Source organism: Grampus griseus (assembly GCF_964374135.1).
Source record: "Grampus griseus genome assembly, chromosome: 12".
Classification (NCBI taxonomy): domain Eukaryota; kingdom Metazoa; phylum Chordata; class Mammalia; order Artiodactyla; family Delphinidae; genus Grampus; species Grampus griseus.
The window spans coordinates 21,037,069-21,052,777 of NC_139006.1; the positions used below are offsets into that span (position 1 = coordinate 21,037,069).

General features: G+C 56.7%; 1 protein-coding gene across 2 annotated transcripts in view; it reads right to left on the reverse strand.

Moving 5' to 3' along the window:
• Nucleotides 1-15,709, reverse strand: part of TTC28 (tetratricopeptide repeat domain 28) — a gene marked incomplete at its 5' end in the record, with an annotated part of 590,760 nt that overhangs the window by 6,740 nt on the left and 568,311 nt on the right. The window contains 7 exons of one of the 2 annotated variants that reach the window (XM_082668132.1): nt 2,595-2,724; nt 3,301-3,324; nt 4,843-4,919; nt 5,513-5,744; nt 8,012-8,136; nt 10,470-11,190; nt 12,850-13,029. In XM_082668132.1, the coding sequence (XP_082524258.1) occupies nt 2,595-2,724; nt 3,301-3,324; nt 4,843-4,919; nt 5,513-5,744; nt 8,012-8,136; nt 10,470-11,190; nt 12,850-13,029 (1,489 nt within the window). The remainder of the gene's footprint in view (nt 1-2,594; nt 2,725-3,300; nt 3,325-4,842; nt 4,920-5,512; nt 5,745-8,011; nt 8,137-10,469; nt 11,191-12,849; nt 13,030-15,709) is intronic. The other variant, XM_082668131.1, reaches the window with a different exon arrangement.

A 15,709-nucleotide genomic window follows, 5' to 3' on the forward strand; every position in this document is an offset into this window, starting at 1 on the left:
TGATGCTGCAGAATCTGCTGTAGGCTGAACTGCCCTGCAGGCACCCGCTCCTCTCTGCCAGAGCCTAAGGGGCTGCTCCTGAGCCTAACAGTCCTAATGAGACACGGAGCTGGCACAGCCAAGGGCAGGAGCCTCCTGAGCAGGAGGCTGCCTAACGAGCTGTTGCCACAGCACTTAGACTCATCAGGGGCCATTACAGAGGCAGCCAGCACGTCTCCCGGGAAGAATGTAGGAGGAAGAAGCCAAACAGACACCACAGCCAGTGCTGCGTCCATAGGCGGTGCCACGAGCAAGGAGTTAGTTAGGGCCTGGGAGCCTCAGCATGGAACGTCTTCACTCACCTCCTCAGCGGATCACTGAGCTCTGCCTGAAACAGTGCAGATGCTCGGTGCCGGCAGCCAGGGGGCAGGCCCTGTGATCCCAGGCCCTTCCCCTCTGACCTCACAGTCTTCCCACAATAGGGACCCATGACACTTGATGGATGACGGAGAGCATCCGCCAAAGGAGAAATCTGTCTCTGCCTTTTTTATTCTTGTAACTCTGATATTGGTTCTGACACTATCATTCCTTTGGGAATTAGATTCAGTAGAGTAGCCACTCAGCATTCGGGTTGCTATGGGACATTTTCCTCTCTGAACTCAAAAATAAACAGTCCCTGAAAACAACGGGAAGGTCTCAGGGAACTCAGCACTTTGAAAACAAATATCTAATAATATAAATGTAACATTTTTAGTTAGAAAACTCTATCAAAGTAATTTGAACTGGTTGCTCTAATAGAACTGAGTCGTCTAAATAAACCACAGCTCTGTGATGGGTGTGATGGTGCCGAGGGCTGGAGGGGGCGCTTCTCCCCAGTCTCAGTCCAGAGGACTTAGAAATCAGAAGTATGTACACCCAACTCACCCCTTGAGTATCACTGGGATTTGCAAAGTACAGAGACGTAGAGGAGCATCAACAAAAGTCACCTAGGATCCCAACACCAGAGAGAGCCAGTGACACACCTGGCAAAGGGGCATCAGAAACAGCCTGTCCACAGGGGAGGAGGGCTGGCTCTGTCACACCCGCACTCGAAGGGGGGCTGAGGCCCTGCTTGAGGACAAGAGCTTTTCTTTTATACAGAAGGGCCTTGGCTTCGTTCTTGCCTCACCCTGCAGCCCATCACAAAGGTGAAGAGACCCAACCTGGGCGTGGACCTGATCTTTCTCACCCTTGCTCCATCTGCTCCTGACTTACCTATTCAGATATAAATTTACTATGTTTACACCAAGAAGCCTATGTTTTAAGTCCACAGAAAACAAGTAAATAGTACAAATCATAAAGGACATCAAAGCATCTACTCACAGGGGATTTGGAGCCCCTGCGGGGCTGTGTGGCTTTCCCCCTTTACCTTCAAAAACAAATGGAGCCTGCCCTAAGCTGAGTTGGGCTGGGAAAGGTCATCTACAAATGGACTAGCAAAGATGGCCCAATACTGAATATCCAGGCCTCCCAAGCAGAAGAGAAGTTCCTTAAAAAGGAATCTGCCCTGCCATGTTTGACGGCTGGTCCCTGTACCAGTGAATCCAGGCCATGTCAACCTCCAAAGACGCCCCACTCCATCAGGTTAAAAACCAAGGGACTTCCACTGGCCTCACAGCCCCAGGATCTACCCCATCCTCTCTCATTTGCCCCCATGTCCCCTGCACCTTGCCCAAGCTCACAGACACTCTTCCCTCAGCCTGGATCTTTCATCCACAGGCTCTGGGCCTGCCAGCCTCCCTGCCTCCACCCCTCTAGCACATCACTGTGACCCCGATGCTTTTGTCTGTCATGGTGCTTCCTCACCTGAGGTGCTCCCCTTAGATTAGGTCTATGTCTGTCTGTCTCCCCCTCTAGCATGAAAACACTGGTAAGAGGGCAGGGCTTTTTGTCCTTTGCTCACTGCTGATCCCCAGTGCCTAGAACATTGCCCAACATAGAACAGGTGTTGAAAAACAAAAACAAAAAATGTGTGGAGTGAATGGCTCTCCGGCAAGTCTCACAGGCACTTAAGTGGGGCAGGAGGAGAGCAGCTTAGCCTCTTAAGATGTTTTATCAACAAACGCACCTGTGGTAAGAAAAGAGCGATATTGTTGGGAGGTGCCTCAGTTGGGTTACAATGCTGAAAAAGGAAGAGTGTTCTGGATTGAAAGAGGATCCTGAAATAAGCAGTTCTAGGTCCCCGTGGTCAGTCAAAGGTGGTTTCAATTGTATTTTTTTCTGCCAAGTTCCAGTAGCCAGTGATAGGGACCAATATTGAAATCATTATCTTATGACTTGACTATTTTCTTTAATCATGGCCTGACTCCTAACAATACTTGAATCTAACAGATTCATCTTAACGCAATGACTACAAATGGGAGAGAGGAAATCATGATGTAGGGAGAGTGGGACAAAGCTGGAAGGCCATTTGGAAATTGTGCTAAAGCACTAGAGTCTGCATTAGCTATTTTTAAGTAATAAACTAAGAAAACACTAAGACCCTTGAGTCTATCAACCCAATAAAAATGAGAAAAATAAGTTTTTTAAAAAATAGAATGAAAGAAGCCAATGAAGTCAAGGATGCTCCATCCTACCTAGAGCCGCCAGGAATTCATGACATCCCGGGAGCCGCCACAGCTGGACGCTGATGGAGACCTGAATGGGGGCTGATGCGAAGTCCTGCTCCTTCTCGCCGGCCTGCAGCTGGACCAGCACCTGGTGGAGCTGAGCGGGGAGAGCGTCAGCGTCCGCTGCATCTGGCCCCCAGGGGTTTGTCCCCAAGTTTCTCTTGTGTCACCTGTCATTATCATCACTAATGACCTTACACGTGGGTAGCATCTGAAATTCTCTTTACGGTGCCTCCATGCCTACTGTCCTGCTGTCCTCTCTGGGGGAGCTCGAGGCCCAGGCCCCAGGCAGGGTTTCTGCTTCCAGCCTCTTCCCTCGCACACTGGCCACGGGGCTATGAGTGCAGGAGGGGACTCGGGGCCTAGAGGAGGGGTGGGGTCTCCCAGACACAACCTGCTGAATGTGTGAACTCCACCCGGGGCCTCGTGTGGGTTCACAGTGTGTTGCTCCTGCCCCTGCTGTTCTGAGGGAACTTGAAAGGTCAAATCAAGAGCACAAGAAGGGTGGAGCAGGAAAGGGGAGCCAGAGCGGAGACGGGGCAGACCACCTGAGCCAGCGGCACTGCCCCCCCAGCCTGAGCGCGTGTTGGCGAGACAGCAGTGCCAGGGGGACCTCGGGGTGGGCGGGTTGAGGGGCTCACCTGACAACAGTGCTACTCAGAGTGGTACTCACCATTCCAACCATATTTTTAACAGCCTTCGGCCAGCAGATTATAAGAAGAAGAAAGAAAAAGAGAGAAAGAAGAGAATTTAGACTTAAGCACAGGTAGTTACGCAACACAAGCTGATCACTGCTGTAGGAAGCACCACACCGGGCCCGCGGCTCTGACCCGGAGGGGAGAGGAGTGAGAGTCAGCAGGGACACACAGGAGAACGCACAGCCACGCCCAGGCCAGACATGCGCTGGGGGTGGGGGTGGGGCCAGGGTCGGCCAGGCCCTGCCCTTCCTCGCCAGGAGAGGGGGAGGGGCACAGTGGGCGCGGATAGGCCACTCTGTAGAGCAAAGTCCACTCTGGTTCCAGAGTGACTCGGAAATGCCTACCATCCCCCAGCCACTGGGGGCGGCCCAGGACGCTTCCCTGTGGAGGTCCCTGTGCTGCCACCAAAAGCTAGAAATTAAGCTATTGGCTGTTTGGATGCTCAGCCTGGCCCTGTAAATGTAACTCTAGCTTTCTCTTTTTGTAGAGCACAGGCTTGTAGCCCTCCTGGGTTCAGGATGTTTAAGTGTCTTCCTGATTCTATTCAACAAGCAGGTCTAACACACTTACTACAAAGTAGCAGAAACTCAGTGAAGGGGCCAGATGAGTGAGCTATGTTCCAAATCCAAGCTGGAAACCACCCCAGGTAGGGGGAGGCTCCAGGAACCAATCAGATTTGCAGAGGTTAACCCTAGATGGAGCAGCTCTATTTCCACATAGAAACAGTTCCGCTCAAATGAAACCTGCTGATATCTAATAATGTGTATTTTTCAAATTATTACACTGTAAGGTGACCAGAGAAAACTGCTCTGTGCTCTTTAGGGGTTGCTACACTGTCACCCCAGTGCTTGTTCCAGACCCTCACTGGCCAGTAGGAAGATCAGAAGCTCTTAGGCCAAGTTGGGAAGGGCCTACATGATGCTAAGGGTTAGAATCCTCCAATTCTCTGAATTAGATCTACATTCTCCTAAAAGAAAGCACTTTTTGAAAAGCTGCTAAGCAGTATCTTTCATGAGACTTGACTTTGTGTTCACCGCTGTGCCTCAGTGGTGGTTTTGTTTCAGGCAGGGGTCATACTTTGATCTAAGAATAAGTATTGGAGCACCTGTAGCCACCCTGACGGGATGGCCCTACACCTGCTGGCTTGGGTAAGGTGGCTGCCACACTTGTCAATCAGCAGAAACAGTTGGTGGTTAGGGATGATAAGGTGCAGGAGACCACTGAATGGAGAGTTCAGGAAATGCCCTGAGATTAGAGGTGACTGGGGCCCCTTAAGCATCCTCTGAGGCCCTTGGGACTCAGTGCCCAGGGAGGACACTGGGAGAACTTGCTCCTCTGTGCCTGCACCTGCTGGAGAGGGCAGTTCTACTCCCAGCCCTTGCCTTTTCCTTCTCATTACAAAAGCTGAAAAAAAGCAGTGAGGCATCACGTGCAGGTTCCTATTTGGGGCCAAATCACTGTCTTTCCAACCCAGCACAGTCCTCAGACCTGGGCTCAGCTGTCCTGGCTCAACTCACCCGGCTGATGAGCTGCTCGCCCGTCTCCGAGGCAGTGATGAGCTTGCAGAGGGCTTGGAGGGCAGGGTTGGGCAGACCTAAAGCAAGGAGGAGGCAGGCGTTATCCGGAGGGGCCTCTGCACCCACGGTCCTGCACCTTCCGAGGGGAATGCACCCCAAACGCTCAGCTTTGGTGGCATTTTCAGAAACTCGGGACAGCCAGACGTGTGTATCCGTGTCTGGCTTGTCTCTGAGAAGGGCAGATGGAGGCAGGGCCAGTCCTGACCCTGCTGTGTCCTCCAGACATATGGTCACATGCCAGGACCCCAACTAGTCGCTTAGGCAGCATCACCCGCTTCGAGTGAAACACAAAGGGCAGCCCTGAGCATCTGTGCCCCGCGTCACCCTGGGGTCAGCCACACAGCTCTGTCAGATCCGAAGCTGCTGAATAAATGTTAATAGCAGCTACTGTTTGCCCAGCAAGACCTCACGTCACCCCAGGAAGGGGCAGAGGATATGTTGCCATCAGATGGAAACACTAGGTCAGGAGCACTCCTTTCCCCCAGATCAGGAGGCGTCTGTGTCTGGGACTCCTCAGCACTTCTCAAGAGACCCTCGCTCCTCCCCACCTGAGACCCAGCAGGGACCGCGGCCACCCACTGCCCTGCTCAAGCTGTCAGCCAAGGCTCACCCAGCAGGGACTGGATGGTGCTGCTGCACTGCTGGAGCCGGTCGCCCGGGTCGGAGGTTGGGAAGAAGACAGCTGCTGGCAGGCCACTGGCCGGGGGGTCCAGCCGGAAGCCCACAGCGGTGAGGAGGGCCTGCCAGCCAGGGATGCCGCCCACTTTGTTCTCCACGCTCTGCTGGGATGTGTACATGGCGTTGCGCTGCCCGTTCTGAATGCGCTGCAGGGACTTCTCCACCTGCAGGGAAGGGGGGAGTGAGGTACCACTCTGCACGGGGTGGGTGGGGGGGGGGTACCCTCTTTTCTCTCCAAGTGGCTTTGGGGGAACACAAAGCCTGTGTGGGAAGCTCTGCAGGGCTGGCAGCTGCCACCAGGCACCCAGGCCTGAGGACCACACTCTGCAGCAGCAGCCAGTGTCTTGCAAGGGAGGGGCTGCTACCATCAGAGCCGAGGGCTGGAGGCTCAGAAGAGTCCTGTCCCTTCCTTAACCCAGCTCCAGGCTGTCTTCCACAGACACTGAAGTGACTTGTCTGAAAACCAGTCTCCGGCCAGGGACCTGCCCCAAACCCTGCAATGGCTGCGCCTCGTCACTAGGATGAACCCTCAGGCCTTCAGGACCCCCTCACTGCTCGTGCACCTCACACACACCAAGTAGTGCCCACCGTGGGGCCTTCGTCCCCCAGGCCTCCGACTCCTCCTTCATCCTGTAGCGCTGACCTCTGTGTCCTGTGTCCACCTGCACACGGGCCCCTTCCACCTTCCAGGGCCTAAATCAGTGCTGCCAGGTAACTGCCACCCTAACTCTCCCAGGGAGCGTCCACAGCACCTGCAATAGCCGCAGGCCTTCCCTCGGCGGTTTTTCTAAGGGAAATCTCAGTCCCTCTGAGATGTCACCTGCTCTGGGGCACATGTGCCGTCACTGGAGGGGAAGGAGAGTTGTCCAGGATGTCACTTGAGACTTTTCTTAGAGTAAAACCCTGGGGTGCTGGGGGCTGACATCAGAGGCTGGAGGAAACGCACGTTCCCGGGCAGGACAGACAGGCAGCCAGCTGGCTGTCCCCTGGGCTAGAAGGGCGCTAGAGACACTGTCCAGTGGATAGTTAGGAGGAAAAGACTGGTGAACTTGACCCATGGCCCCTACACTCACCCCAGAAGATGAAGCCAAGAAGAAAGAGAAAACCCTTAGATGTACTCGAGGGGCCTCAAGGCCGAATGGGAGCGAAGAGGCCTGGCTCTTGCTCCACGGCCTGGCCTGGGAGGAGAAAGCAAATGGGCTACAGCAAGGAAGAAGGGCACCTCTCGGGGAGAGAGGGCCCTGACAGGGGTCCTAGTGCTGAGCAACATAAAGGCTCCGTGCAGCTTCCAGGCACAGGTTAAAATCAGTTGAGAAAGTCTTCCCCCAAAATTCTCAAAGCACAAGAGCACATCCACCCAGTGGCAGGCAGCGTGGGTGCCTTGCGTCTGGCCCAAGAGCTGTCAGAGGTTTCAGCCTCCAGCATTCTTGTTCACACACTGATTTCTGTCAGGCCTGAAAAAACCTCCTTCAGGCAGACCTGAGCTTAAGAAATGTCCGTGACTGATCCCTCACTGGAGTCCACACAGAGCTGATGCCCAGCCTCACGGGCCGCAGCGTTCCCCTGGCCAAGGGAACATGCCCACCCAGAAGCCGGCCCCAGCCCACTGCCAGGACCTGTGGAGAAGCCTTCACTGGGCCCTTCCCTCCTGAGCACAGGCAGAGCCGTGTGTGCACCTCTAAGCTATGGGGTGGCTGTTTGCCTTGGGTTTGGAAAGAGCTCGGCTGTGGCGTGGGCTGTCCCCTACCTCCCCCTGCCTCACGGGGTCTGGGCTGGGGCTGCACTGGTCTTTCTGGCACAGAACTCCAAGGAAGCTAAGAATTCTAAATTATCTGAAACTGCCTTCCAGGTTATCAAGGTGGAAGGGTGGAACAAGCTTTATGGCACTGTTTCCTGGCCTGATTTATTTATAACCTTTCAATTCTGTAGAAAATGGCATGGGGCCTCTGTGTTCTCACCAGGGCCCCACCAAGAGTAGGGCTGGGCTTGGACTCTTCCAACTGAATTTAGGGAAAGGCCAGTGTCCTTTGATTATAAAATACCAGTTCTCAGTTACTGGGACCCTATTGTGTGCCAGCTACTCACCTTTTCTCTAACCCTCACGAGAACCTTGAAAAGGTAAAGTTTTATCCCCCCTTCTACTCGAGGAAGTTGAGGCTCGGAGAGCAAGGTCACTTGCCCAAAGCCATGGGGTGGAAGCACCTGTGGTCAGGCCCTGCTCCAGGGCCCCCCTTGGCCACCCCCCACAGGGTCTGGGCGAGGATGGCTGCAGCCATCGGTGTGACACTGCACACTGTGCCCACCACACAGACATCTGGGGACAATGTCCCCTCCACCTGCTCACGCCCCCCGGTGCTGTGGGATCCCTCCAGCTTCACCCTGCTCCTTGTGCATCTCCGGCCGCCTCCCGCGAGGGCCCTGCGCCCCTTACCAGGTGCAGCAGCACTCGCAGGGCATCCCGCGCCCGCTCTGGGTGCTGGAGGATCTCGGTGAGGGCCTGGCCGATGAGCGAGGAGGGACTGTTGAGCTTCACATCACTCCCGATGAGCAAGAACCCTGTGGGGAGCCCAGAAAGCACCTCAGAGTCGCCCTCACCCAGCCCAGCTGGTCTCTACAGCTCATTTGTGCCACAGAGAGAGAGAGGCGTGCCAAGGACAGCTGCTCCACGGGCTGGACCGGGACGGCTAACTCACTGGGGCAGTTTGATACTCTTTTGCTGGGTGAGCTGCTCAGGAAAGCTGCTGAGGTAACTGCGCAGTGAGCAAGGCAGGAAAAGGCTGTGTGGCCCCCAGGGGCCTCCCTGGCTTGGCCACCATCCCGAGAAATGATCTGCCTTGTTTTCCCTGAAATTAATCTGTGTCGGTCTGGAATGTGCCCGGGGATGGAGGGGCAGGTGTGCCTGACTGCTCGGGGCCACCAGACGAGGGGACAGGAGGAGGTATTTCCCAGTTGTAAGACGAGCAAACGGAGCCTAGGCTGGGGAGGAAGGAGCCACACATCTGCCTGGATCCTGTCCCCCTTCCTCTTCCCCAGCACCCACTTCCATAAGCAGGGCCTGGGGGAGGTACACAGCGGAGCAGCCTCCCCCAGCAACTTTAGGGCCAACCTTCTCCAAGTAATGGAGGGGAAGGGTTTTCTGAGAATGAATGTGCCAAGCCTGTTTTTAAGGGTTACAGGGCAGCATCATTAAACACCATTTCCCACAGAACAGAGTTGACTTTTCTATCTATTGTCTGTCACTGAAACTAAACAATGACAAAAATACCACGTCCGGAAGATGGGAAGATGCGGGGTGGGGTTGGGAGGCCCTGTCAAGAATAAATGGCTAAGCACAGGGGCTGGGTCCCCACAAACCCTGCAGTACATTCTGCGGGACCACATGGTGCTCAGAGCCCCTTCTGACTGCTGAGAACAGATATAAACAGACACCATGTGCTGAGAACAATCATGGAAACCACGGGCGTGATCGCCTCTGATTTCCACATCTCCTGGCAGAAGAAGTCTGGCAACATGGCCAGGCCCAAACCCGCAGGGCCTGCCTGCCCCGTGCCTCGCAGATGGAGGGCCCAGTCGTGAGCTGAGGGCTGCCAGAGAGGAGGCCTGCTGGACCAACTGAATGTTTCTCTTCAGCCACGTGAGGAAACAGGATAGATTCTGCTTTGAATTTTGAATACCTTTTTGAACAAGACCACAGCTATGAGGTGTTTGTGAAGTAAACACGTTCCACTCCTCAACAACATGGCTCACCCACCCGGCACCAGCCCTCGGCCGTGGGCAACTTCAGCGCCACGCCCAGGGTGGCCCCTGTGGGCTCCTGTTTGCTGGCCACTGGGCCCGGGACGCCACGGCCCCGCTTCAGGGTTCACCCGCCTTTGGGGAACGACACCAGCAACCTCAGCTCACGTCAACTGAATTTACTTTGAGGGGAAGAGTAAAGTGAAAGTCATTTTGTTCCCAACTTTTAAACATATAAATGAATGGTATATTTTTTGCCATTAAAACAATAAAATGTTAATGTTTGAAAATAGTATTTTTGGTGTTCCTCTGCTTCTCAAGGTTTAAGACACTTATTGTGGCATTGGTGGGATTGTCTTCTGCTCTGGAGGTCCTGGGGAGGTGTAGGGGCCAATTCAGAGAGACCACCACAAACTGAAGGATCATGAAGTGTGTCAGCAAAGCGGCCCTGCCGCAGGAGAGGCCTGGGTCTCAGCCTGTCGGGGAGGGTCTCCCGCATGGGAGGGTCCACAGTGGGTCGCAGGTCATCGCACAGAGCTGAGCGGCAGACCAGATGTCACAGGGAACATGCTCCCTCCACCCCCAGGCCCTCATGCCCCTCACAGGGCCCTGCGGTGGGACCACCGGGCACACACGCCGCCGGCCCCTCATGCATCACAAGACGTTCAACCCACTCCTCAGACTGTCTCAAATGTGGACAGGGAGATGCCAGCACCACCACCGTCATCCCCTTGGTACCACTGAGGACACTGAGCTTCAGGGAGGGTAAGGAACCTGTCTCAGGCCACACAGCCTGACGTGGAGCTGGACCAAACCCAAGTCCTCCAATGACCAAATCTCAGGTCTTTCTGAACACACTGACTGCTCTTTCCTACAGTCTGGGATTTCATACGAGGGCCGTAAAATGGGTCACCCAGTATACACGACATCAGGAGGGGCCTGACATGTGCTCTGATGGCAAACTCTTCTGATGCTCCTGCTCACAAGGCCACTTTAATGCCATAGTGAGGAGAGGCTGACTTGGCTCCGCCAGCGAGGCCCCCTCCCTGAGCCTCTCCGCACTGTCTTTCCCCAGCACCCCCCCGCCCCCGTCCTCACACCCCACCGCCCCTGACTGCACCCCCAGGCCCTCTGACAGGTGCCCGAGCCCCTACCTGCCCAGTTGGAGGGGTGTGAGAAGGCCTTGCTGCTCTGCACCACCTTCATGGCCTCACCCAGGGCCGCGCTGGCCTTCAGGCCATTCAGCAGGGACGAGTACAAGGCGTGCAGGAACATCTTGGAAGCAGCCACGGGCACAGGCCACAGAGACACGAGGACACACTGTGCGCCGGCCGCCAGGAAGGCCCGCGTCAGCGCGATGACCCCGTCGGCTGTGACCTTGCTGTTGGACTCCTGGGAGGAGCCGAGAACCACTAGCTTCACAGGCAGCCGCAGGTCCAGGACGTCGGCGGCTGTGAGCAGCAGCTCCTGCAGCGGCGGGCAGTCCGAGATGCTCTCGCCATCACTGGTGTCATCCTGCACCCGCAGGGACTCAGGGATGGTGTAGGGGTGGCCGAAGGAGCTCTTGCTGCCAGCGGGGGTGCCTTCCACACTGGGCGTGAGGACCAAGGCCGACAGTTTCCAAGAGATGTGGGTGGCAAAGTGGACGCACTCGGCCTGGGTCAGGGCGCTCATGACCCGCTCTTTGGTGGCCACGCTGCCCACCAGCGGCTGGCAGCCCAGCAGCTCGGACACCATGTAGGCCTCCTCCTCGGCTGACGGCATCGGGCCCCACAGCCACCTGTCCATCACCGCCGATGGGAGCTTAGGGTTGCCGACTACAGCCGCCATGGACGTGGAGCTGGAGTAGGCGGGAGGGTTCTTCCGCAGGTGAGACTGGAGGGGAGGGAAGACAGCGGGCCACCCATTAGGGCTTCTCTGGGGCAGGCAGATGCCAGCTCTCCAGCAGGGCTGCACCTAGCGTGGCTCCACCCAATCTCCTGATAGCTTTGTTCACTCTACTTTTCAAGACCTTTTTGACACAGGTGCATGTCTGACTGAGAATCACACCTGCTGGTGACAAGCTCTTGAAAACAATGAGACCAGATAGATGGCAGGAAGACCCCTTGACGTTTGTCAAGCCGGAGGGGGGTGGGACAGGGCATGTAGGAGGTGAGGGTGTGCAGGGCAGGATCACCTGCCCTACATCTCCCTCCCACAGGCTCCCCTGTGAGCCCCTCAATCAGGGGGAACCCACTCCTGATGCAACAGGGGCTCTGAGGGGTGATTTTGTTTAAACTTGCAAAAAGCAAGTCGCAGGGGAGACAGGGCCAAATTAAGTCCTTTAGAGGCACTACAACTGGAAAGATGAATAACATCACTGAATTATAACATCAGCATAAAGAAGCCCAACAAAGTTCTGATTTTACCCTACGATGCCTTCTGATGTTTTTTGGGGAAAACATCACGTATCAAATTATTTCAAAATAATTTTTTGGTGTTTCCACCTGGTGATGCCTTAAACTGGGAAAGAGAAATGCCTCTCGGGTGCCTGTCGGGAGACGGGACTCTTCCACTCTCTGGTTCATCTGTGCCTCCCAGGGTGCTCTGGCAGCAGGAGAGGTGAGTCGACCCTCCGTGCCGGACGGCACACAGCGGGCTCATGGATGGGATTCACAGTCAACCATGGACATGAGGAAACTTGGAGAAAATCATTTCTTTCACCTTGAACTGATTCTGTCCCATGAGAAGTACAATTCAGCAACAAAAACAGTCATAACTAAGATCTCCAAAACCCATGAGGCAGAAACTGACCTGGCTGGAACCATGCCAATGACCAAGGTCAACGGAGGCCAAGGCAGGTCCCGTGGGGGCCGCCCACGCCCAGGCCTGGGGCAGGAGTGTCGGGGCAGGAGGGACCCCGGGTCTCTGGGTATCTGGGCGAGTTTAGAGAAGGGAAGAGGGCTCAGGGCTGGCTCTGAAGGCCCTCTAGGTAGGTGGGCAGCGCCAGGGGTGGCTGTGGGCTAAGCCCTGACCTGCGGCGGGCCACTGTCACCCCCTTGAGTCCACAGAGTTCATCCCACACTGATTTTTGCTGAATGAGACCCAAGTCCTGAAAGCCACTCATTTGTTTTCGGTTCTTTGTCGGCCTGTGGGGCCCCTGCCCACTTGACGCTAATCCCATCTGTCTGCCCTCCGTGCCTGCGGCCCCTCTGCTGGGCACACTCGGCGCCCACTCAGCGGTCAGCTTGGCAGGTGAGCGCGGCCCCCAGGGCGTGACCCGCTTCCTCAGACAGGCGACATGGCCTCCAGCCTGACTCAGTGCTGGGAGTAGCTCCCAACCCTGGTGTCACAGCGAAGCAACGCAGAGAGAAATGACACACATGGTGGCCTCCTGGGGTGGCAAAGGGTTCGGGAGGCTGTCCCCCTGCCTTCGGACGGATCTGCTCCAAAGTCACCCCACCAGCCGCAAACTAGGGAGTCCACACCTCCTCCTGCGGATGCCAGCCCAGCCAGAGGGACGGCGCCCCAAACACCCAGGCGGGCCTGACTTACCTTGGCCTGAGGACCGAGGGAGCGGATGGAAGGGACGGCGATGAGGGCGAAGCGCTCGTACAGGTACTCATTGGAGGAGCTTCCCTTCAGGAGGGCGAATGGGATGAGGTAGAGCTCCCCCTCGAGAACCAGGACCAGTTGCCGGTGCCGGCCCACAGGGCCGCTGGAGTGCATCAGGCCCTGCAGGGTGAGTGGAGCGGCTGACACACCCAGCGGGGGGGACGCCTGGGGAGGACCAGGCACCCCCGCCCCCAGGGGGGCCGCTCAGGGAGTGGGGGCGATGGGCGGGGCTCCCTCCCACCTGCCTCACAGGCGCCACCCAAGGAGGAGGGTAGAGGAGCAGGGCCAGGAAGGAGACTGCTGTCACCCGTCACGAAGGGTGTCCCACAAAGACAAGGATCAGCCCGGGTCATCCAGATGTTTCTACAGATGGCAGGGGATTCATGCAAAGGGCAGCTGTCCCAGAAAGCACTCAGTGAGTCATGGTGCACCCGATGGACCAGGGCAGGAGATGCTGCGTTGGCACAGGGACCCTACGGGCAGTGTAGGAATGACCCTGTCACACAGGCAGTGAGGTCTCAACCAAAGTGGGACGTGCTGTCCATTTCAGTGGACAGGAGGCGAGAGAACTGGTGTGCAGACAGAAGCTTTGGGAACCAGGATGACATCCCCGGAGGAGAAGGGTTCCGGATTCCAGGACCTCAAGTCACCTCAGGCCTCTGTGTCCCTCCCCCGAGGACAGGATGGCCCCATGGCCCCAGGCTCTGCAGGGGCTGTCCCCACTCGCTCCCCCGGTGCTGGCAGGGAATCTGACACTGATGGGACCCCCATCACTCCTGAAAGGCCCAGGTGGGGACCTGAGGGAAGGGTGAATGCATGCAGACCCAGAGCAGACAGACACCCCTCACGCTCCAACAGAATTGCTCATAGGAGACTAAGGCCGGATGAATCTGGATAACACAAGTGGCAATGACTGTGAAAACCAGACTAGACATAGGCTAAGTGTGAATAAAGAGATGAAGCGGCCACAGGAGCCTGCGGGGAGAATGTGCAGGGCCCACAGACCGCGGGCACCAGGTGCCAGGTGCTAGGCGGCCCTGAGCCCTGGGGTGCTGGCTCGGGGGAGGGTCACAGCCGGGTCCCCCACACACATCCCTCTGTTGCCCAAGCCACTGCGCTCTGGAGGAGCGAGTGTCCACGGCCGCGCTGCTGTGGGCACTGGGCTGAGGGTGCAGAGGGCATTCAGCTAACCCAAAGGGACACGCGCCTGGTGGGACATTCTGTCTGCACAAACCCCCTGGGGCTTTCTTTCTTTTTTTAAAATTCTAGATGCATCTAAAGAAAGCAGAAGTAAAAATTACTGGGCCAACTGTTTCTTTTTTTCTTTAAGAGCTACTTTCCAAGAAAAGGTAAAAGTATCGCTGTACAACCCAGGAAGGAAGAAGTAGGGTGTGCACAGTGACCACTCCAGGGGTCAACTCCTGGGCTCCGTGTCCCCACCGTGGGCCGCACCGAGGCCCCTGCCTGGCCTGGCACAGGGAGGAGGCTCTGGAAGGCCCTCTGGAGGGCAGACTGCTGGCTGCTGCAGTGCACCCAGAGGCCCTGGGGGCCGGGCCGGAGCAGCTGGGCTGATGGTACCCTGACCTCGGGGATGGGTCAGCAGCTGTGACAGTGACAACTGCTCGCTGCCCAGCCAGAGCACTGCTGCCCGGCACGTGGGCAATGGGAGGGCTCAGGCCACCTGCCATGGGCAGAACCAGACCCATCCTCGCCTGATCCGGGGTCACCAGGCATCACTGGACGGGGTGGCAGCCCTACCCCTGCAGACCTTCCCTGGACTCCACCTGCCAGGGCACCAACCCTGATAAGTCTCTGTCAGGTGTCATTCCAGAGGTCACGGGCTTCACGGGGACACAGCACTCTCAGACAAGTCCCCAGTCACGACAGCACCTGTCACATGAAGTGAAGGTAGTTGAGGGGTGCTGGGCCAGGTAAAAGGCTGGACGCCGCTTAGAGAAAAGGTCCACAGGCAGCGTGCCTTTGAAGGGACTCTGCTAACTCCGCCCACAAGACTGTCTTGTCTGAGGCACAAGCCTTAAGAGGGTGATGTCACGTCCTGGGAAGAGCTCAGGTGTCTTCTGCGACGACTGATTTCTGATCTCTCCATCAGCCACTAGTGTCTAAGGTGGGGGACTGGGCGATGAGGAGCCACGTCAGTTCAGGACTCAGTCCCTGCTCGAGAGCTCACGATGATGCAATGTCTCAGAAAATAAAACGTGCACAAGAAACCACTACTGAGTGAGACCACGGAAGTGTAAAACGCCAGCCCCAGAGGGTGGAACACGATGCTGGGCCCGCCCCCCCGCCCCAGCTGCTGCTCTGCACGTGAGGGTGGGGAGGCCCCACCTGGGCAGACGAGGCCCATGGGGCACACGGAGGGCAAGGCTGGAGAGGGACTCGGGAGCCAGATGGTGGAGGCCTGAGGCTGAGCGGGAGTGTGGCTCTCGCAGGCTGTGGGGACCTGCATCCTCTGCTGCGGAACCTCTGATGAAGCCTTGAAAGGCAGCCTGCACCAACGAGACGGGCTGCTCGCGGTAATTCAGGCGAGGAAACGCAGCGGAGAAAAGGGGACAGGACTTGCCAGGACTTGGTGAAGAGTAGCCTTAGCAGCGAGGAGAGGGAAACGCCTCTGAAACTCTAGCCTGGGAGCTTGCGAGCCTGTCTCTGAACCGTGTACCCGAATTCATAGGTCCAGATCCTCCCGGGACAGCACCTCGCCGCAGGTTCTGGCCTGGCACGCACAGCCCTGGGTGAGGGCTCCAAACGGGACCCTTATCCAGCAGAGGGGAAGGAGGTGGGT